The sequence below is a fragment of the Sphaerodactylus townsendi genome, linkage group LG06 (genome assembly GCF_021028975.2).
Source record: "Sphaerodactylus townsendi isolate TG3544 linkage group LG06, MPM_Stown_v2.3, whole genome shotgun sequence".
NCBI classification, from domain to species: Eukaryota; Metazoa; Chordata; class Lepidosauria; order Squamata; family Sphaerodactylidae; genus Sphaerodactylus; species Sphaerodactylus townsendi.
In genome coordinates, this window is record NC_059430.1 from 36,765,114 (window position 1) to 36,788,560 (window position 23,447).

The 23,447-nt window shown below is 41.9% G+C and overlaps 1 protein-coding gene across 1 annotated transcript; it reads right to left on the reverse strand.

Annotated features, from left to right (window-relative positions):
* Positions 1–3,982: 3,982 nt before the first annotated feature.
* Positions 3,983–22,744, reverse strand: EIF3D (eukaryotic translation initiation factor 3 subunit D). Its single transcript, XM_048501380.1, has 15 exons — positions 22,605–22,744; positions 19,263–19,396; positions 17,513–17,558; positions 16,939–17,075; positions 12,674–12,759; positions 12,189–12,261; positions 11,894–12,006; positions 10,804–10,936; positions 9,749–9,896; positions 9,394–9,524; positions 8,851–8,936; positions 8,531–8,660; positions 7,478–7,620; positions 5,304–5,584; positions 3,983–4,135 (listed from the first exon to the last, which is right to left on the reverse strand). The coding sequence occupies exons 2-15, from the start codon at positions 19,383–19,385 to the stop codon at positions 4,122–4,124; spliced, it is 1,644 nt and encodes a 547-aa protein (XP_048357337.1). The 5' UTR covers positions 19,386–19,396; positions 22,605–22,744; the 3' UTR covers positions 3,983–4,121.
* Positions 22,745–23,447: the final 703 nt, after the last annotated feature.

Here is a 23,447-nt window from a genome sequence, read left to right on the forward strand (position 1 = left end):
CGTGATGTGTATAATTATGAATGTGCTTGGATTCAAAGAAAATTGTAAATAGTGGCTGAAAAAACCCTGAAATGCAAGAGATCCAGTCTGTGCCATTTCTGTAACTATGCAAACTTATTTTACGAAAGTACATTAATAGCAGCAGTAACTAGTGGAAGACTGTTATTAATAATCGCTATTGTTATGTGAGTTCCTTATGATTAATATGGAGATAATACTGCCCTTACAGCATTGTTTGTAAGACTGTGAAAGAGTGAAGTATATGTTCTTCCATGGCCCCAAGGTTAGAAGGACAGCAACAGGCACAGTAGTCTAGTGATTGATGCTCCATTTACCACATGTTTACTTTGGCTTCTTCCGGTCCCCTCCCAGAGTTAGAATCGGACGCCATCCATTAAATTGTGGGTGGGATGTACTGTATTGTATTGCTGCTACCATTTCAACTGATTTTATACATTTTAATGTTGTATTCGATTGGTCTTTGCACACTGTTGTTTTATTTGACTTGTACACTGCTCTGAGCCCTTTGGGGGAGAGTGGTCTAGTAAATCGAATGAATGAATGAATTATTTTACTATGTTCAGCTCCAAAGTTCTTGGTCTGTGTCTTGACATCTTCTACCTTTTAGTATTCCATACAATTATGTGCTAGCACATATTAATGAACTTATTAAACCTAAATATATGCCTATATTAAATAAACATTCATCTATTGTAAGTCGGGTTGCCAGGTCCTTCTTGGCCACTGGTGGTTTAGGATTGCCAGTTCCAGATTGGGAAACCCCTGGAGATTTGGAGGACAGGGACTACATTGGGGTGCAGTGTCGCAGAGGCCACACTCCAAAGCATCCCAAGGGTACTGGTGTCTGTATTCTGGAGATGAGTAATTCTGGTGAATCCCAGGCCCCACCTGGAATCTGGCATCTGTAATTGTAGGAGTAGCGCCGTATGACAAAGAAGCCGAAACATACAGCTGGTACTGTGTTAAGTATCTGTTCTCAAGTGGGATGGATGTGTATTAGGATGTAACATTTATCATTTATCCAGTTTTAGTCAAGAGACCTATGAGAGCAGTGGGGAGAAGGCATGCAAAAGTATACAGATCTGATTCTCAACTTTAGCTGCTAAGTGATGGGCTGAAATTCCACTGAATCTCTCGCTGTCACAACTTACCAGGCTGTTATCCATTTTTTATTGACTAAATGATTGGAAAAAGCTCTCTGTGGTTCACATTTCATTTACAGTTAACAGCATGTTTTTGTTATCCCTATGGTAGCTGTTCCTTGGTCATTTTATATATCTTTAAACTCATTTTACTTTTTGCTATTTAAGCAAAAATGTTGTGTGTATATTGTGTATGGCCTTTCTAAAAACGTGAATTACCCAAAACAATAAAGCACACGCACACTACAGATCAAGCTGCATGTTGATCAAGTATTTGGTATTTTATATATGAATACATATTTATTAAAAAGGTTCATGCATAATGTATCTAATTTTCAAACGTATTATGATTCACTGGGATGTGTCAGTTGGAAGATTTTTGCATTGTGAAACAATACATTATCTGTTTTCTACATGTATTTTCTACATGTTTTATTATACATTGAACTTAGAAAGTTCTTGAATTTCTTTTGATAATGCATTTGAGAATTTTACCTAATTGTATAATGGGTATTCAATAAGGAAATGATATATTTTTGCATATGTGTCTTGTTTGTAAATTAATTGGCGATTGAATAGATCTGATCACAGATTAATGCATTTTGATCCTGTTTTGAGCATTTAATTAATTTGCTTTTACCTCCTGTTTTTCAGGGGATTTTTTAAAATGAGATTTATGCCCGTGGTGGCGAACCTTTGGCACTCCAGATGTTATGGACTACAATTCCCATCAGCCCCCAGATGTTATGGACTACAATTCCCATCAGGAATTGGCCATGCTGGCAGGGGCTGATGGGAATTGTAGTCCATAACATCTGGAGTGCCAAAAGTTCACCACCACTAACCAGTGTTTTTATCCATTGTCATGGCCTTTTTCACCCTTCACTCTCGACAGAAAGTTTATCCCATACATGAACATGTTGAATTAGCAAGCTGGAACAAGATAAAACCAAAATGTATTTATGTACTAACGCTGCAATCATGCATACACGCACAAGGAGAACTAGTGGGATAGTCTTAAGTTTGCATGGAATTGTGCTGCAAAACTGCTAACCATATTTACCACAGCTAATTTACTTACTTCAATTACACTTCACTTTGCTCGAAACAGCATACATTTCCTGCTATTTTATCCTAACAACCACCTTGTGAGGTAAGTTAGACTGAGTGACTGGCCCAGGGTCTCCCAGCAATCTTCCATGGCAAAGTGACAATCCAAACTGGGGTCTCTGTTCATGTTCATTGGCTGAATCCAGCGTAAACCAAAAATAATCCAAGATCTAACTGGGAAAAAAAATGACTCTAAAATACCTGCTATTTGGTGCTGTTACTTTGGACGTCCTAAGACACATTCACTCTGACCAGTCACACACATTCCTCCAAGATGCACACTGTTGGTCCTTGTTCACCCAGCAGGGGGAAAAAAGAACAGCTTCTGTTGTTGCTACAGCAGCAAGAAGTGATGCACCAGCCAGTGGTGCATTGCCTCCCTGCTGTGCATTGTTAAAGAGGCTGTGGCAGGGCAAGCAATGCTGTTTATTATTTTGTGAAGGACTTTGAGGATCTAAGATGATAATGAACTCGGTGGGACTCCAGGCTCTCAACAGTGGAAACACTTGTAACGGAACACCCAGTTCTTCCAACGGATCACCAGGCTTCACACGTATGCCTCTCTGCAGCAGCTGGGAAGAGATAAGGCCACGTGGGAGCTATTGGAATATGATTAGAGAAAACCCTGCAGTACCCTCATCTAGCCAGGTCTGCCTGCCAAGGCCATTAATGAGCAGCACACGGAGGTTCAAGCAATTGCCCCTCCAGCTCTGCAGCATAAAAATTCATTTCATTGACAGGGAGCAGCTCCCTTTGCGAGGCCTTCATCCAAGGCACGCTTTTGGCAACGGAAGAGGACAGACTCCATCCATTAAAATATTACTGATGATAATAGCTTTTAATAGGTTTATTGTAATTGGTCAGCAGGGGAAAAGATGTTATGGTTGAATTCAGTCCCTGGAGAGGCTGTAGGAAGAAAATGCGTATAATTCCCACGAGTGGAGATCTCAGCTAGAGGCTAACAGTGCACAAGGAAGATTCTACAGAAATTACATCTGAAATGGTGCCTTTGGTGTGGATGCCATGAGAAGGGGACCAAAAAGAAAGGGGTTCTTTACACGTTTCTTTGCAATGATGGCACATTCCCAAACAAAATTTCAGAGCAGGTAATTTTACAAACCCTTTCAATTTCACTTACATTATGTGAGCATGACCACAGCCACCCTACATATTAATGAACCACCCAATGCAGATTTCTTACCCAAAACATTAGATTGTAGTCAGGGACTTCGTAGCCTCTCTGCGCACAGAAAGTCATTAGAGAAAATGATTCTAACATAGCTACCCAATATGAAGAACTGGTTATTTGTATCCTGCTTTTCTCTATCTGTAAGGAGTCTCACAACAGCTTACAATCGCCTTCTCCTCCTGACAACAGACACCTTGTGAAGTAGGTGAGGCTGAAAGAGTTCTGAGAGAACTGGCCCAAGGCCACCCAGAAGGAGGAATAGAGGATCCAACCTAGTTCTCCCAATTAAAGTCTGCTGCTCTTAACCACTGCATTGCACTGGCAGTTTTCTATATTTTCCTTCCACAAGTGAACATTCATGCAATTCCTCACTTGCAGTCTGAAGTAATACAGGTCCAGGAAAAGCAGTATCATGCAATTCAGACTTTAAAATGGAAAGGAAACGCTTTATATCAGATCAGTCGACCCCACTCCTCCACCCCGGCAATATCTTTACCAATTAGACAAAAGGAAAAACTCATTAGGAGAACTGATTTTATTGTATTATTTTAGGATGCAAGTAAGTGTAGGCACAGATTCAGGTCTGATCCGTCTACTTGAGTACACTATGACTTGAGTGTGCTTTCTCCTCACTGTCATTTTGATGTCTGGCACAATGTTCAGCTCTCTTCCTCTGGAACACAAAAGAGAAATTGAAGTAGAACATATCTTTCCATCCCAAGCCAGGCCACAATGCAAACAACATCCAAAAGGGAAAAGCATAGCCACAATCTTTCAGAAACTGATACACTCCAATAAGGTCTGTGTGCAAATGCTACCCAAAAATATACTGAAATCTATGGCCTCATAAACTTACCTTTTTACAATTAGGCAGCATTAGTTTCTTCAACACATCCTTTCACTATTGAATACTGTACTCAAGCTCCAGCTGTAGCTACACTGGTACACCCTCAACAGGAAATCCTGATTAACTGCCTTTAAATGTATTGTTGAAGGTGTTGCGGGTTTTTTGGGCTTTGTGGCTGTAATCTGGTAGTTTTTGTTAAGATTTTGTCTCCATCTATGACTTGCATCTTCAGAGGCACGTCACGGTAATAACTGTTTCTCTCTGTGATGCAGACTCTGTGACTTTCACATCTCCACTGTATGCTCCAACTTTTTCTCTGTTAACTGCCCATACTAAGTATTTTTTAAGAGAGCATGCAATTATTTTGAGCAACCGCAGTCCTTCTCTTTCTGCTGCCCATTTTCAAAGATCTAGCAAAAAAAGGGGTGGGAGAGAAAGGCAGGAGGATACTCCACATTCATCATATATAGAATTCTCCAAAGATTACTAACTGTGCCCAGTGGCAGGAGAGCACAGACATTTAAAGATATGAGATTTTTTTCTACAGAAACTGAACTTCAGTAACATCGTTGGATATGTCCTTCGCCTACTGAATACAAAAAAGGGCAAGTGCGGAGTGGAATGAGGAGGAAAATCCTCCATGTCATATCAATTCTAACAGCAACTCCTACTTTGATTTCCTATGTTCTTAAATATTTATTCATTACATTCATTTATAGGCTGCCCTTCCCCTTACAGGTTCAGTAAAAGGGATTAAACCCATTTCAGATGTTCCTGACTGTCACTCATGAATATGCACATGGTTTTGACTTTTCTTTTTACATGAGATGTGACAAAACTGCAGTTTTCCTTAATGATTTTATCGGGTCACTCTTGCTGAGACTAAAGAATGGGAAAAGCAGTCTCCCGTGACTCTGCTGTTTCTAAGTTTCATTCTTTATCTCTTATCCTGTGACCAAGCTAGCAGGCATCTGAAATGTAATATTCTACAAACCTTCCTCTTCCTCCTCCTCTTCTTCCTCGTCCTCCTCTTCATCAGAGCTGAAGGTACCATCAGGCAGACTGTAGACGCGAATGACTTGCTTGTTTGGGTCTTTCAAGATGAGGTACTTGCCCTCATCCAGTTTCATGCAGATGTCAATAACACAGCGCAAGATGCCCCAGGCATTCTCCATGCTTAAATTAATTTGGCTGGCAAATTCATTGGGTTTGAACTGCTGTGTGCCCAGGATCACGTGCCGCGCGGAGTCTTTGACATGGTAGCGGGACACATACCTGGAAGGACAGCCAAAGGAGTGTAAGGAAAGGCAGTGATACAGTCAAGTGCTACAGATATGGGTAGACAATAAGAATATCCAGGGGATTCATTTAAGTGTTTTAACTGAAGTTCACAGTTCATCCCCCATGCTTAGTTCTGAGAGTCGTCACTTCCATCTTAGCCTTATACAAAGGGTACTGCTAAACCCATTCTTTAAACATCTATTTGAAAATCACTCCTCTTGAATTAATCAGGTCGTGCTTCTGAAATGTAAATTTCTGATGAAAAACAACCCAAAACAGTAGGGATGTGTTAGCTTCCTGCTGACATACGCAGCTGCTTTGTGACTGTGTGGCCAAGTCACAGTTGAGATGGCAACCTCGTAGCGCATTCAAGGCAAGAGACCTTCTGATGTGTTTTGCCGCTGTCTGCCTCTGCGTGGGCTGAGAGAGTTCTGAGAAAACTATGCCTGGCCCAAGTTTCATGTGGAAAAATGGAGAATTGAATCCAGTTCTCCAGATTAGAGTCTGCCATTCTTAACCAGTTCTTTGTGGTTAGGACATGAAATATCTGTTTTATTTACCATCACTAAGAATGATTTCCAAGACAGCTTATATGTCTTGACTATCCAGAGGCTATTCTATGTGTGCGTTTTAGTGTAACAACTACTATACTCAACCTTTACTTTTAGACTAATTGGTATCATTTGTCTCAGCATGGATTCCTGTCCGTTCATTCTATTCAAGGTGCCCAGTCGTTTCCAGATCACGAGAACGAATGTGAAAATAACTGGAGTACTCTGCCAAAGCAGCAGCTTTCCCAAAGTCTGGAGCTTCGGAAGCTATAAGCCAGGAAACCAATTCAAAGTACCTTATGATTATATACAGCAGCTGTGCCCAGAAATTATGAGATTTAGTTCATGTGAGAAGATAAAAAGGGCTATAGCTCTGCATTCTACACTATCCAGCAACCTCGGAAGAATGCTCAAGTCAGCACGTCCTACCCTGTGATTTGTCAAAACAAAAACAAAATCACACTGAATGCCTTGAAAATGAATGGATGCAACAGCCACTGAACACAGCGAATTTACGCCTGCAGCAGCACGATGCATTCCTGTGCTAACGCAGCACAAATAGAGGAGCTGAGACTTCAGCAATGTTGTGCTTCTCCAAGGAGGTGTGCAATACCGGCAACATACCAATTGTGACCTTGTGCTCTCTGTGTGCACTTGTAAGCAAGGATAAATGAACATCATTAGACATGCCCCAAAGCACTAGGGACCCAATTAACACTGGCACTAATGGGGCCAAGGAGACTAATTGACGATGCCCTATAAGATGGCAACGTACGCTTGCACTTGAGACAGAGAATCTCCTATAAAAACAATGCTACCTGGTACCTTTGGAGAATCCCCCTCTTGTTTTAGATTGCTCTTTTAGTAACAGGTTTTTTAAAAAACAGCTATTAGGTTCTCCACAATGTTTCTATTGTGTATATCTGTTATAAAAGCTGTCAAAGCAGCTATACATTACTTGACAAACAGACAATGGAGTATAGCTCTGAACGATAGCTCATGTGGTTCCCAATATTTCATTAGGCACATCAGGCTCCAAGTGAAGCTTCAAAAACCAAGTCTCTATTGCTCACAGAGGCAACCATTATATGACAGTCTTACACCATTTTAAGATATGCCCTGTGCTGTGAATATTTCAAATTTTCACTCGGAGGCTGATCATTTAGTATCTCTTCCCAATACAATAAATCAAATTTCTGTTTCTTTGGAAGAAGTATCAAGTCATTGCTGCAATTCTGACTTTACATTTTAGCACTCAGTGCCCTGACAAAGGCTTACACACCCAATCTTCAAACCACACAAAAAATATTCAAAAGACATTTATTCTTGGTCTCACCCAAGTTTTAGGTATTCGGATCCAGCCAGCAGTGCACAACACGTCCAACGGGCAAGTTTGTAGCTGTTGTTTTTCAGTTCAGTGGCAATCACAGCCCCTCTCTGAGAGTCCAGTTTCTGACGCCAGTCAACTCCATTGCAATGCTGGAAAAGTAGGTACAGCTATGAAGATTTCACTCAGTTTGGCGCAGTGGTTAGCATTTAGGATCTAGGACACTCTAGTTCAAATTCTCACTCTGCCATTTAAGTTCACTGCGTAACTTTGGGCCTCTCACTCTCAGCCCAGCCTAACTCATAGAGCTGTTGTGAGGAAGAACAACTGTTTGATCCTCATTGGGGAGGAAAGCAGGATATAGACATAAAGTTCTTCCACTGATTTCATAATGGTTCTCACTGTCAAATATGGATGTGACAACCCATGTTTCTAACTAACACCCTGTGAGTTCTTTAAATAGGGCTCTGGGGTCCTTCCTCCATCACAGACCAATGGGAGGAAGAAGTCAGTGCTTTAAACAACTCCCTTCAGAGGAGAGGGGAAAATACATTGGCTGCCATACATAATTAGAGCAAAAACCATGTAAACCTGGTCAGCACAAACAAGTCGCAAGCAGCCAGATGACTTACAAAATGCTCTTGTGAAGAAGTCAGAGATATAGCAGTTAGATGGTTTTGTGTCTCATACACTGAACTTAGCAACAAGAAGAGAAGAGTTTGGATTTATATCCCCCTTTCTGTCCTGTAAGGAGACTCAAAGGGGCTTACAAACTCCTTTCCCTTCCCCCCTCACAACAAACACCCGGTGAGGTGGGTGGGGCTGAGAGAGCTCCGAAGAACTGTGACTAGCCCAAGGTCACCCAGTTGGCATGTACTGGAGTGTACAAGCTAATCTGGCTCACCAGATAAGCCTCCACAGCTCAAGTGGCAGAGCGGGGAATCAAACACGGTTCTCCAGATTAGTATACACCTGCTCTTAACCACTACACGACGCTGGCTCTCAAGACATTATAAAACAGACAACAGACATAAAAAACTTAAAGCTCTGGATTTTCCTCACCCTTGAATCCCATTCATTCAATGTTTTAATGTTTATGAATGACACTTCTCCATTGGCTCCAGTCATCACTCCATCATGTTCACAACGTACAATCAGATCTATGTCATCTCCCAGCTTCCACCTTCGATACCTACACCAAGAATACTGGTCAGTAGCATTACCTTCAGCGATTAATTCAAACCCAGGTCAGGTTCTATCATCATGACAAGATATACCAACGACAGTGAATGTTCATGAAGTCTCCAACGAGCCTGGAAGTCCCCCACACAGGCAATGTGGCCCCACCCCAAACTCTTTGCAAGCTAGAAATAACCACCTACCGGTATGCAACAGAAGCCACCTCATTCTTATCCATGTCATCTTCCACAAATGGATTTGGATTAGGGAATTTGTATTTTTCTTTCCCCTGTAAAAGAAGCCATGCAAGATATTTTACCAAATGAATGACATAAGAACTTGGGGTTCAGATAAGAAGTCTCCCAACATTCATCTTTGGGATAAGAAATATAAAGCCTTTCTTTCATCACCAAGCCCTTTCTCGCACAGCTTGAGTAGCCAGACACTTCCCTTATGACTACCTCACCCATATTTTCTCCTGCATTTCCCAATGTGCATACTAATCTCGCAGAACAAATCCAGAGGACCTCTATTTTAATTAAAATTGTTATCATTTGCCTTTCTGGAGAAACACTTCCAGGTGACTATGAACAAGGCAAGTCCTTTTAAGCAGATATGATCCCATTTCTGCTTGCTAAGAAAGAGGATCCTCTTGCAGGAAAGTAGCTCTAAAGAGTCACAGGAGCTCCCCTCCAATCAAATCCTTGCTCAATGTCGAATGATTCAAGTCCATCCTTTCCTCTTACCATCCTCAGGCACTGCTGGGAGAAATTGTGGTTGATGTAGGTGGCTTCCATAGCAAGGTTGCGGGGTGAATTGAAGGAATTGCCTTCATCCTGTGGTGGCTCATTAGCAGTCTCGCTCACAGTTAGGAGATCTGAGGATACAGCATAGCAGAAAACATCAGGACATTCAAAACATCACAAGGGTTCTGAGCCAAGCCAATACAATAAAGTAATATGGCTCAGACATCGCAGCAACCTGTTTTTCCAGGCCACGCTTGTTCCTAAACTAGGATTTCCCTCAGTCAATAAAGACAAAATCCAAAATGTCCATGCACCACCGTCATCACTGCTCAATTGTACCACACTAGAGACTCACCAAAATCAGAATTGTCTCTCTTGTCAAAGAAGAGCTTGGATCCAACTCGCTGAACAATGATGTCCCAGGAATACACCGAACGGGTACAGGCCATGAGTGTGGCCAGGATAGCATCGGTAGCAAATACATTTCCCTGAGTCTTGGCCAGCTGTAAACAGAGAACAGTCAGAAAAAGTCATGATCCTCTGAAGATGCCAGCCACAGATGCAGATGCAGCCAGATGCCAGCCACAGATGCAAGCGAAACGTCAGGAGAGAATGCTGCTAGAACATGACCATACAGCCCGGAAACCACACAGCACCCAAGTCTGAAAAAGAATGTGAATCCACCCCCACCCCCACCCCCCTGGGGCTACATAATGATCAAAGCAGCATTTGGCCTCTGTAGAAGAGAATGTTGTAACTGTGTCCAAGCTGCCATTTCCAAGATTATTCTATCTTCCGGCATTTATAAAATGAGGGAAAATAGAGGAGCTCTGAAATGAAAATGATTTCTCCAGTCCAGGAAAGAAATATTCAGAAACCTTCACAACCCCTTCCTTAACTAGACTTTTATCTTGAAGGCTGCTCCGAGGTTCACGTGAAATACCAGGTCACTAAGTCTTTCCACAAACATTTAACCTTCTCCCTTAATCCATCCATAGGAACCTGTCTCTCGATTAAGGTATGCATCAGCGGATGCTTCTTCAGAGGTGAGGCAGTGGTTACTCAAGAGCGGGCCTGCACAGTGGAGATGCCCAGATTGTGCAACGCCTACTCAAGAGTCACCTGGTGCCTGTGCAAATCTTGCAGGCACCAGGCATGTCTGTCGTACTTCACCAGCTTTCAATCACAAGCAAGGTTCACTAATTTCTAAGCTTTGCATTTTATCATTTCTATTTCTGTTTGCTGTTTTTATTGGCTGAACTTTAGCTGTTGTGAGTGCTTCTGTCTGCAACAGACACAGCTTCCTCGCTCACCAAAGCGTCAGGCACTAGCTGCACTGACCCACCCCCTTTTAACCAGTGCCTTCTAAGAGGAGACAGCTACTGTGTATAACAGATCCAAGAGGCAAACCTTGCGGATGACAGGATCATCGGTAGTGGTTACAGTATGGAAGATGCGCTTGATGCTACGAAGGGTCTTCTCATTTCTTGTGGTGATGCGGTCAAAGCCTTTGTCATAGTATTCCAGACCCCCACAGCACTCTCTGCAAGTACAAAAAATCGTCAAGGGAAAATAGAAACGGCCAAAAGCAGAGCAGCCAGTCCCAAAAAGCAGACAGAAAATAAATCAAATAATCACTATTATTTTTTTATAGCTGTAGTAAATTTTTTCAAGACTAAAAGTTGTTTTACCCTTCTGTTTTAAACCAACAATCGTTCCATTTTATTTATTTATATATCAGTAATTCAATTATTTAAACACTTTAATAGGTTTGGATCCAAGATAGGTGCAGAAACATGAACACATATACACAACTTCCCCAGTATTAGCATCTCTCTCTTTCATTTCCTACTTTGTGCCTCCCCCGTTTCTTGTTCTGATTATCCTTTCACACATAACTCAAGCAGCTTATTTCAATGTCTTCCAGCACCCCATAACAATGTCCAGTTCTTGCTTCTCAATAGAGAATTCACAGACAAAACAAAAAAAGCTCAACAACATCAAGGCATGACATTAAAATGCTTAATGTCACCATGTTCTTCTCAGGGCGAGATAAAAATCCAGCAGTCAAAATCTAACAAGGTAGCACATATCCACCCCACTCTGATTTTATGCTGACTAAATCATGGTTGAGGGACTAGGTCCATCCTCCAAGCAGCCACACTATAAAGAACAGGGCTCCGTGTGCATGCCTACTGTGTCAATCTCAGCCTACGGCCCAGTTTCCAAGCTTTTGTTCCTATCATTCAGTCCTTTCTGCCCACAATGAACACTTGAAAGACCTAAAGTAACATTAACTAACACTTCAAATGTCCAGAACATAAAGTTATACTGATTAGGGGGGAAAAAGACCTGCAACTAAAACTGGTTAAGGATTACTAGACATTGGATACTAGCTTCTGTCCTAGTGATGACACAGGAATACTGTTAATTTCATTGTGGAAATTAAAACACAGTCAACTCCAGGACTGCAAAGTCACCAGCCAGCTCAGAGACTTACATGTCTTGAGGTTCTGATACTTCCAGATATCTCATCTTCATCAGCCTTGGGAAATCCATCTCCTCCTTCACCTCCCAGTCACTACGAACTTCAACAGAAGAGTCACGAGGCTTCTGCGATGCAGGCACAGGAATTACAGGTGGGTGGAAGGGAAGGAGGAGACAACACAGCCTTTGTTAACAAGGGAGAAGGAGCTGAAAGGAAGCAAGATGGTGGCACCCCAAGAAATTCGCAAGGCTAAGTGCAATATCAGGCAGAGAGGAATTTCACCTGATTATATAGCAGTTTACATTACCTGTGATTTTTGGTCCCATTTCTGCCTCACTCCAAACTGCTTCTGAAACTTCTTTTGCAGACGCAGCCTATCCCTGCAATGACAGAAAACATTAAGATAGCAGGGCCCTGGTGTTTTCAGATCCTTCTCATATAGTAGAGTTTAGAATCTACACTGTAGACACTGAAGGATATTGGATGATCTTTTTGGCACTAGAAGGGCTTGAGGCTAGAGCGTAACTCTATTCAATGACCAGCACTGCCACATAAATCAAAACTGTAGTGACAGATGACTGCCTCTGAAGTTGATTTGGGAACTATTCTAGAATAAAAAATGAACAATAGATCTCAGCAGGCACCCCTAAATACTTGGTTACCAATGAGCTCTTTTGGGAGAAGATATCTGTTTAAGCTGGCTCTGCTCAACAGTCCAAACTGCATGTTCTCACTCACTGCATGTTCTCAGTCCAAACTGCATGTTCTCACTCACAAGCACAGCAAACCCACCTTTCCTTCTGCTTGGCACTTTTAGGCAGCGTCTGCAGGTTGAACTGAAGCATGTTTCGACGGTCCTTGTCTCTCCGAAGGTTCCTCTGAAAAATGTATTAATGTAAGCAAGAGGCCATGACATAATCTATTTTAGAATTATTGTCTGAAGTGCAAGAGTTGGCAGACACCCAGGAAAATAAAAGTCAGGGAAAATAAAAGAATTCCTTGAAAAGCAAGCCTAAGCAGGTCTACTCAAAAGTAAGTTATTTAATGGGGCTTACTTACAGGAAAGTGCAGTTGTACAGTTATAATCCTAACCCTCCTCCCATTTTCCCCTTCCTGTCACACTGGAAAATTAAAACAAACTTTAAAAAGAATAAACCTTGAGTAAATCTTTAAACATGGCAAACAACTCAAACCAGAAAATTAGAGATTCTATGTGGGTAATCTGGACACTGGTTTATAATAAGATTTCACCAGGTGTGAAGGACAGTTTAATATTAGGAATATATTATCGTCCCCCTGACCAAAGTGCACAAGAGGATTCTGAGATGGAAAAAGAAATTAGAGAGGCCAACAAAAACAAAAATGTAGTGGTAATGGGTGATTTTAACTATCCCCATATAAACTGGAAAAATGCATGTTCAGGTCATAGTAAGGAGAGAGCATTCCTGGATATGCTAAATGACTGTGGCTTAGAGCAGATGGTTGTGGAACCAACCAGGGGAGAGGTGATCCTAGATCTAATTCTATGTGGGACCCAGGACCTGGTGCAGGAAGTCAGTGTTGTTGAGCCGATAGGGAACAGCGACCACAATGCTGTCAGATTCAGTATCTCAGCATGCTAACAAGTGGCAACTACTAATGTAGTTACATTTGCCTTCAGAAAAGGAAATTTCTCAAAGATGAGGGGGATAGTGCGCAGGAAGCTGAAAGGGAAAATCAAGAGAGTCAAAACTGTCCAGGATGCTTGGAGGTTATTTAAAAACACAGTAATAAAAGCTCAGCTGGAATGTGTTCCACAGGTTAGAAAAGGCAGCACCCAGTCCAAAAGAAAGCCACCATGGTTAACAAGAGAGGATGAGGAAATTATCAGAAAAAAGAAAATGTCTTTTAGAAAATGGAAGTCCAGTTTGGCTGATGAAGAATATGAGAGGGAACACAAATGGTGGCAAAAGAGAAGCAAGTTAGCTGTAAGGGAGGCAAAAAAGGATTATGAGGAACGCATGGCTGCGAACATCAAGACCAGCAACAAACAGTTCTTCAAGTACATCAAAAGCAGGAAGCCAGCAAGGGAAGCGGTAGGCCCGTTAGATGACAAAGGAACAAAGGGTGTGCTAAAAGATGGCAGGGAGATTGCAGAGAAGCTGAATGAATTCTTTGCATCTGTCTTCACCTAAGAGGAGGTGAGGAACATTCCTGCACCTGAACCAAGCTTCTTAGGAGGCGAATCCGAGGAACTAGCGAAGATAGTGGTAGACAAGGAAGAAGTTCTGGCAGCCATTGATAAACTAAATGTGACCAAATCCCCTGGCCCAGATTGCATTCACCCAAGAGTTCTTAAAGAGCTCAAGCATGAAATTGCTGATCTTCTCACTTTAATATGCAACTTATCCCTGAAATCAGGCTCCATCCCTGAAGACTGGAAGATGGCCAATGTCACACCAATCTTTAAGAAAGGATCTAGGGGGGACCTGGGAAATTACAGGCCAGTCAGTTTGACATCTGTTCCTGGTAAATTAGTAGAATCTATCATTAAAGATAAAATTATAAACATGTAGAAAAGCAAGACCTGCTGAGAAAGAGTCAGCATGGCTTTTGCAGAGGCAAATCCTGTCTTACAAACTTACTAGAGTTCTTTGAGGGTGTAAACAGGCATGTGGACAGGGGTGAACCGGTGGACATTGTCTACTTGGATTTCCAAAAGGCTTTTGACAAAGTTCCTCACCAGAGACTGTTGAGAAAACTCAGCAATGAAGGAATAAGAGGGGAAGTCCTCCTATGGATTAAAAACTGGTTGAGAAACAGGAAACAAAGAGTGGGTGTAAATGGGAAATTCTCACAATGGAGAGATGTCAGAGTGGTGTCCCCCAAGGATCCGTTTTGGGACCAGTGCTCTTTAACCCATTCATAAATGACCTGGAAGTAGGGGTGGGTAGCTGGTGGCCAAGTTTGCAGATGATACCAAATTATGTAGGGTGGTGAGAACCACAAAGGATTGCGAAGAGCTCCAAGCGGACCTTGATAAATTAGGTGAGTGGGCTCAGAAATGGCAAATGCAGTTCAATGTAGCAAAATGTAAAGTGATGCACATAGGGGCAAAAAATTTAAACTTCACATACACGCTACAGGGGTCAGTGCTATCAGTCACAGACCAGGAAAGGGATTTAGGCATCTTAGTTGATAGTTCCATGGGAATGTCAACTCAATGCATGGCAGCTGTGAAAAAGGCAAACTCTATGCTGGGGATAATTAGGAAAGGAATTGAGAATAAAACTGCAAAGATTGTCATGCCCTTATATAAAGCAGTGGTGCGACCGAGACTTGGAGTAATTGTGTCCAGTTCTGGTCACGATCTCAAAAAAGGATATTGAGGAGATAGAAAAAGTGCAGAGAAGGGCAACAAGGATGATTGAGGGACTGGAGCACCTTCCCTATGAGGAGAGGCTGCAGCGTTTGGGACTCTTTAGTTTGGAGAGGAGGCGGCTGAGGGGGGATATGATTGAAGTCTACAAAATTATGCATGGGGTAGAAAATGTTGACAGAGATAATTTTTCTCTCTTTCTCACAATACTAGAACCAGGGGGCATTCATTGAAAAGGCTGGGGGGAAGAATTAGGACTAATAAAAGGAAACACTTCTTCACGCAACGTGTGATTGGTGTTTGGAATATGCTGCCACAGGAGGTAGTGATGGCCACTAACCTGGATAGCTTTAAAAGGGGCTTGGACAGATTTATGGAGGAGAAGTCGATTTATGGCTACCAATCTTGATCCTCTTTGATCTGAGATTGCAAATGCCTTAACAGACCAGGTGATCGGGAGCAACAGCCGCAGAAGGCCATTGCGTTCACATCCTACATGTGAGCTCCCAAAGGCACCTGGTGGGCCACTGCGAGTAGCAGAGAGCTGGACTAGATGGACTTTGGTCTGATCCAGCTGGCTTGTTCTTATGTTCTTATTTATTTTGAGATAATCTAACCATTTAATATGAATTGGCGTCTGCTATGGGATGTAGCAAATTAAAGTTAGCAAGGTCCTTTTCTACAACATTCCACTTTCAGGGCTGTAAAATCAAGCCCAGATGCCTGTACTGCATCTGATGAAGTGAATTTGATTCTTGCAAGATTATACCTGTGGGTCTCTAAAGTGCTACTGGAGACCAATCTAGCTGTTCTACTGCAGACCAACACAGCTACCCTCTGAAACAACCCAGCTCTCTGGTGTTCATTTTCCCCCAACAGAGTCTCAATCACCCCATGAAATGAATGCATTTTCCCACTTTGGCATTTGATCAAGGACAGCAATAAAAAGGGTTTCCATTGTCAGAATGGGAGTAAAATGGCAACAAAGTAAGCTGAGAACGTCAACATCCTTGTTCAAGACAAACACAGAGGGACATGCCAGCTGTGGCATCCCAACAGAACTGAGGAAAAAGGATCAAGATTTTGACAATGTGGCCTGTGCAATACAAAAGCGGAGTAGCCCACTCTTGAGTAATACACTTCACATGGTTACAATCCTTGTTATTACAAACCAATCTGTGGTGTCAGCAAACCCACGCTCCAACAGTCCTTCAACAGTTTCCTTACAGTGCCACATTAAGAACACTTTTCAATTAGTAAGCCCCACTGAACAGATTTCAGTAGGACTCTGAATAAACCTGCTTAGGAGTGCTCTCTTAATCACCTTCCAAAGGCCAGTATCAACAGGAAGCAAGCTGAGGTGTGACAAGTTCACCATCTCATAATTACCCTTCAACTAGTCAGCCAAAAGAGCAATATTAATTGGTACACTCAGAATTCTTCTCAGACCTTTTCAAAGTGGTTATACTGTCAAGAAAATATTCTAAGGAAGGCACTGTAAATCCTCTCCTCTGTCATCCCAAGCATAATAAGAGACACAAGGCAAATCAGAACAATGTGGGCGGGCAGGGAACCTTCAACAAATCCTAATGAGAGTCTGTCCATTAAGAGGCAGGTTCTCAGCTTAGCATATATATCTCCAGAGGTCACAAGATGGAACTGAAATTTCCCCAGCTGTAAAGACCAAACCCCGTCATACCTGTGCAAACCTCATGCGATTCCTCTGGTAAGCAGTCTTTTGTGTCCTTGCTGTGTCTACAAGCTGGAAACTGGTCTCATCTTCCTCATGGAAATAAGCATATTGGCTGCCTCCCCCAAACTGGGATGAATACTTATCTGGAAACACAATTACTTCAATCATTTCACTGTTCAGGACTGGGATTTCTTAAGACTGAAATGGTAATTCTTTTCCTGTACTGACAACCTGAGGTGACACAACCAAATCTTGTAAGAGCAAGAGGTGTAACACAAATGTGTAATTTTTTGCAAAACATCCCCAATGATCACAAAATGAAAATGGAAGCTTCTTTGTTCACGGCTAGAGAAAGTAAAAGGCAGCTACATTTTTTAAATCAAAACTGAGATAAGGCATACCCTGGATTTCTATCTAGCCAAAGTTTAGGTCTACAACAATATCTGTGTTTACACAACGAAATGATAGAATGGCCATTTGGCACAACCAGCAGATATTTGTCAGGCTGTTATCCATCTTACTCTTAACAGAATCTTCCCCTTGCAGCACAGCGCACAAAAGCAAGCACTACCATACTTACTTGTGTATCTCTTATCTTGATAAGTAGCTCCAGTCCAATCTGCAACCTAGCCAACGAAAGATAAAAATAATAGGTCTGTGACTGTCTACAAGATTTCCAATGGAATGGCTAAGAATACTTATTACGCCAGCTCAAGTGCCAAGCTTATTCAGTCAGAACTTTAACATAAAGCCCTTCCCCCAGAAAGCTAGTTCACATTATGCCTGCCAGGAGACCCCTGTTAAGAGGGCATCAACACCTCAATCTTCCTAACCTCAGTTGTAAAATGCAACAGCATAACTTGCTGTGGGAATTGCTGCAGTCACAGCAAGAGTTTCTGGGGCCCTGCTCTGCCAGCAGCATAAAGGCTCATACTGTGACAGTAGGGTCTAACTGAGGCTGAGTCTACAGAATACTGACATTTTGCCCTTCTTTTAGAAAAGGCATTTTTGACTTCTTAAGAGTTCAAGCTGAAAATGTTAAATAAAAACGAGGTCCTCTATCTCAACCAAAAAAATAATAATCAGATGTTGAAATGCATCTGGCACCTTCCAATGGATGTCTATTTGGGGAAATCTAATTCCTGTTCAGGAATTATGTGTGTGGATTTTCAAAAGTCATTTTGTACTATTTGAAGTATACAGTGGTATGTCATCTTCAGATCTAACAAGCTTGCACTTGTAGCACAATTCATACACGCACATCCCCCTCACCTGCCGACTGGGTTGTAAACCTGTTTGATATCATTTTTAAATCTGCATTTTAAATATCCTATTTAACTACACTGTGATATACTGCATTAAAGTGAAATTATTTCTCAAATTATCCACTTTGATACAGTACATCAAAATGGTATTTACTGCACATCTTTGATCAACCCTCTTTGCATCAAACAGTCCACAAGACTGCATGTTGCACTTGGGAGAATAGAGAATTTACCCTGAGAGTCCCATTTTCAGCAGGATCCCTATCCAAGTGATGTGTGCACCACTCCTAAGATTGCCATAACATCCTGAAGGGGGACAGAACTGTGGAAATGTCTTAAATCAGTACTGGTAAAAAATTTCCAGAGGTTCTGTTCCCTAACAAGAGCCAACAAGAACATGATCTTATATTTTAAAATGAATTCACTTGACAGTAACTTAAAGTTCAGATCCTCTGCCTTAACTCGCCATGCAATGTTCTAGAAGGCTGACTCCATTTGTCATGAGCTATCCATCCATACTGTGAGGTCAACAAGCCAGGTATCAACTAAAAAGGACATTTGCTGGTAAGTATTACCTGTACCTTATTCCACAGAACCTTTCTCTAATTGAAGTGGCTCTTCCGTTGGAGGAAGCTTCAAATTTTGCTCAGTGGAGTGGCAGGATAGCAGGAAAAGATGAAGAGACAGCACAGATACAGCAACACCATTTCTTGTCACTGTAACAGTGATGCTCTAGGAATTTCCCCAAACTCCATAGTCATTACAACAGAAATCAGGTAATTCCTCATGCGTTGGCTGACGAGGTGAATGCATGTAGTTCCCTTTCCAATCCCCTGCAAGGCCTGGCAATCCTAGGCAAAATGCAATATGGCGTAATTTCAGTTTCAGTTAAATCTCTGCTGTGTGAACAGCGCTATAGAAACTGAGGTATGAATTCCTGCAGCTCATGAGGACATTGCCAAGAGCCGTGCAGTAACTGACTAGCTGAATGTGCAGCAGAATGAACAGAAACACATCTTGGGTAGAAAAATGCTTCAGAGTTAGCAAGAGGAGCACACAAAGTACCTTTCCTAGCCGATCTCCTTTACTGAATGGCTGATAAGGCATATCTTTGAACTGCTCAGGTATAGCACATGGACCCCAGCCTGAGGGATTGTCCTGAATCACAGGTGTCATGAATTTTGCCATCTTCTACAACTCTAGAGAAAAAACAGGTGGAGGGAGAGAAATTCAGAGCGCATTAATCACAGAGCAGCCGATACTGCTGTTCAAAGAACAAAAGTCAAAAGAAATGGGAATGCTGGAAAAAGTCACTTTGGAAACAGAGAAAACCCCAAAACAGTGGAATCAAATCTTTATACTCAAAGGTGTCCTTAAATGACAGACACACAATGAGGAGTTAGCAGAGAATGAAGTGTGCCCCTGTATCTCTATTCTCTCTTGGGAGGCAGATATAGGACGTGTAATTCCTAAAATGCTCTACCTCCAGCTGTCCGGGCCCTGCGGGACCTTGGTGAATTCCGCAGGGCCTGTAAGACGGAGCTATTCCACTTTTGGAGGGGCTGGCCGCGGTTCTATTGCCCCCCACTGAAACCGGAACTAAGCTGCCTTTTCCATCCTGGTAGGGCCCTGATTCCATCCTGGGCCCTGCCTCTCCTCCCTTCTCCTTTGGCCTTTAGACCAGGCACCTGTGTGTGTGTGTTTTTACACAACCTTGTTGTTTAATCTGTATTTATTGTTTTAATTGCTGCTGAATTTTAATGAGTTAGATTTTATGTTATATTGATTTACTGTTCTGGAAACAGTTATGTTGTGAGCCGCCTCGATCCCTTCGGGAATGAAGCGGCCTATAAATTCAATAAATAAATAAATAAATAAATAATCAATCAATCAATCAATTAATTAATAAAAAACAGGACAGGAAAGTCTTCTGCTTCTTTTCAGAGTAGATTTGATTTAAATTTATCTAATTTGATTCAAATCACAATTTAAATCACTAGTCAGTAAGACTAGATTTAAATAATGGTTTTCTACATAATTACTTATTCTTGCTGGTATAATCTTAATATTTACAAACAGAGGCAAGTTTCATTTTTAGAATAACTTCAGATTATAATAAATTTTCAGACTGGTATCAGAAGAAGTGTGCATGCTTTGCTGATCCTAAAGAAACCACTGGACTCAAACTTTTTTTGGGACTAGTTTTACAGTTATATAAAAAATTACTAATTTAGTTATAACATTAGAAATACATGGATGATTACAAACTTATTGCAAGGTGTTGTCCAGTTTCATTTGAAGCCTTGCGTTTCTTTGTTGCAGTGTTCGCATTGTGCATACATGTCTACCTTAGAAAAACGTCATTAAAATATTCCCAAACCGGGTCTCTTTTACAGCCTGCTGTGATTATAGATTTTCTTTTCCAAGGGAGAATAATATGATAAACCTCAGGTTGTATATACAAAAGTCCCAAGAATTGTGGAATATTCTTCTCAAAAGGTTTCACTTTCATTTTTATTGCCTGTCCCTCCCTCCTCACACTTAACTCCTTGTGCAGATCTACTCTACTCCAAATAATCTTCTATTTATTGAGTTTCTTGAAACTTAGCACTTAAGAGGAAAAGGGTGTACATAGATTTGCAAAGAAATAATGGGATTAAAGTATTTTTCTCATTTCTGCATGTTTATTTTGTAACATCTTTGCTGTAAAGAAGCGACATGTTACTTCAGCAGACTCAAATCAGAGTTTTGAGAAATGCAAAACCAAGCACCTGTGATACTCAAAATAATCGTACGGAAATCTTCATCTCTTCCTTAGAATCCCATTCACAAATCAACGAAAGATTAACTTTCTAGCCTTCACAGTTGTGAAGAAAATGTTTGATATTTTACAATTTTCAGTATTTTAGATTTGCATGGTCAAAGCAGTAAAACAGTCTGCAATATGTAAAACCTAGAACCAATACACCTTTCAATTTCTGTTTGGCAAGTCATACTTTCATTCCTGAAATTCAACCACTGAGGTTGCAGTGTATCATTTAATGTTTTTAGGACTACCATTAAAAGTAGGACACTCCCCTTACACCAGAACCTGCTCAACATCTACAAACGTGATATAATAACCAAAATACTGAACAGCGATACCTTTTTCAGGATAAAGATGACAGGATATTCATGAATCCATCCGTCTCTTCCTGGACTATCTTTGTTCTAGAATGCTCCATTTAGGTCCAAGTGTCTTGGGGACAGAACTAGGTCGGCACTAGGACCCAAGCAGAGCATCCCAGAACAAAGAAAGTTCAGGAAATGGAAAATGAATTTACAAATTTCTTGTCATCTTTATCCTGAGCAGGGTATACTCTCCAGAATTTGCTCTAGTAATGCAGTGTTTATACTGGGTTAGCTATACATCCGTATATGAAAATTAATCTCAGACCTCTGGCTGAAAAGGTACAAAACCAGCCACATTCTCAAAACACCTCAAGCTGCCAAAGGAGTTTATTTAAGGACAATATTCCACACTTCTCAAAAAGTCTAATTAAAAATATCATTCCAACACTGCAATTATTACTCCCAAACTGAAATTCCAGAGCAGCATTTTAGACAGTAGTCTTGCGACTTCTCAACAATAAGCTTTTACTCTAGAATTTTGTTGTGGACCCATGGGGTTTTAATCTGTGAAAGCTTATGCCCCGGTAAATACCAACTAGTCTTTCAACCTCATTTAATTAGATACTAAGCAATTAGTGATTTAAGTCACCCCCTCTCACTTTATTTCCACAACCACACTTGTAATATGGCTAGGCTGAGATAGTGATTGGCCCAGTGTTAGTCAGTGAACTTCCATGGCTGCCTGGGAATCCAACTATGAGGCCACACTCTCGCCTCTAACTACAACACTGCCCTAACTCGCCTGCCCCCCCCCCCCCCCGCCTCCACACCGTGTAGCTATTTTATGGTGATCCAAAGAGTGAACAGATGCTCAGTTTTTAGAGCATGAAGAGTATGGTGTCAGTAGGCCACTAGCAGATGAGTCCCCGCAAAGAAACCAGTTGTTTGCAGAGTTACTTAGGGAGGGCCTCAGTACAAACCGCCTGGGCACTTAGACCTACTCGGGGAAATTTCCTAGAAAGACCATCCGTGCAGAAAGGCAGAGCAGACAGCCCACGCATTGCATAAGGTGGTCCACTCGTGTCATAGTTGTCCACGGGACGAGGATCACAGGGACAGACCAGAAACCTGCCAGGTTAGGATCCTGATTCTCACATGAGCCGGGCCTAGTTTCAGCCTCCCAGCCTCCCTTCCCAACGACGGCGGCCCGCCAGGCGGCCAGAGCGGCGCGACGAGAACAACTGAGGCGAAGGAGGCCTCCTCCGTCCCAGGCCTAGCCCGAGGCCCCCGCCTCACCTGTGCGACCCAGGTGGGCCCCGATGGCGACGGATTCGGCCGAGGAGGGTCAGGCGACACCTGAGGAATCACGCCCCACAAAGCTACCCGCAGCTTCCGGCCCGGCTTCTCCGCGATGACGCCAACACACCGCGACGCTAGAACTGTCACAAAAGATGTCGTGCGCCCCCTGCAGGTCGTAAAGTGAAAAAGTGTAGTTTTCGGAAGCGGGGTCCGTTTGGCGTAGTGTCACTTTGTTTACGATTCATGATAATAGAATAGTTCTGCTGTTGCAGTTGTATGCACACTTAAGTTTGAGGGCGTTTGAATACACTGGGGATTAGGTAGCATGTGAATGCAAGACCCATGATAAGTCAGCTACCGGTATTTCCTGCCCTCCTGGGGGCATAAGTCCTGGTATATACACGCGTGTGACTGTTTGAAGAAAGATAAGGCGGGGAAGAAAAGACTGTTCTCTTTTGTTACTGTGTGTGTGTTTTACTTCTACGTGGTGCCAAGGACGGGGAAGTGCAAATATCCAGTCATAACAGTCTCTCTGCCCTATCTGAACCGAAGATTATCGCAAAGACTCAGGGATTTGTTTTGTTAAAAGCTGTAATTTATTTGGAACAAGGCTACAAAGAAAAGTTGCCTCTGTTCTAGCTCATACCTGTGCATTCTCCAAGTAACTTATTTTTTCTGAACCTGCTTTTTTATCAGAAGGGGTAAGCAATGGGGAGAACACACTATTCAAATAATAGGATAAATCAAATCCATTGTTAAGTTTGAAATGAAAATAGCAGTCTTAAAAGAAATTTTCCATCAACCAAAGCAAAATTGTAACAGCATTTTCTGGCAGCTTGT

Bases quoted from the DNA above. Each gene is read 5' to 3' on its own strand.
- EIF3D (XM_048501380.1), bottom strand. From the start codon at position 19,385: ATGGCAAAATTCATGACACCTGTGATTCAGGACAATCCCTCAGGCTGG. The intron at 17,076-17,512 runs GTAAGTATGGTA...TTGTGTTTCCAG, and splicing joins TCAAGATAAGAGATACACAA to ATAAGTATTCATCCCAGTTT. The intron at 12,007-12,188 runs GTAATGTAAACT...CCTGCATCGCAG, and splicing joins AATGGGACCAAAAATCACAG to AAGCCTCGTGACTCTTCTGT.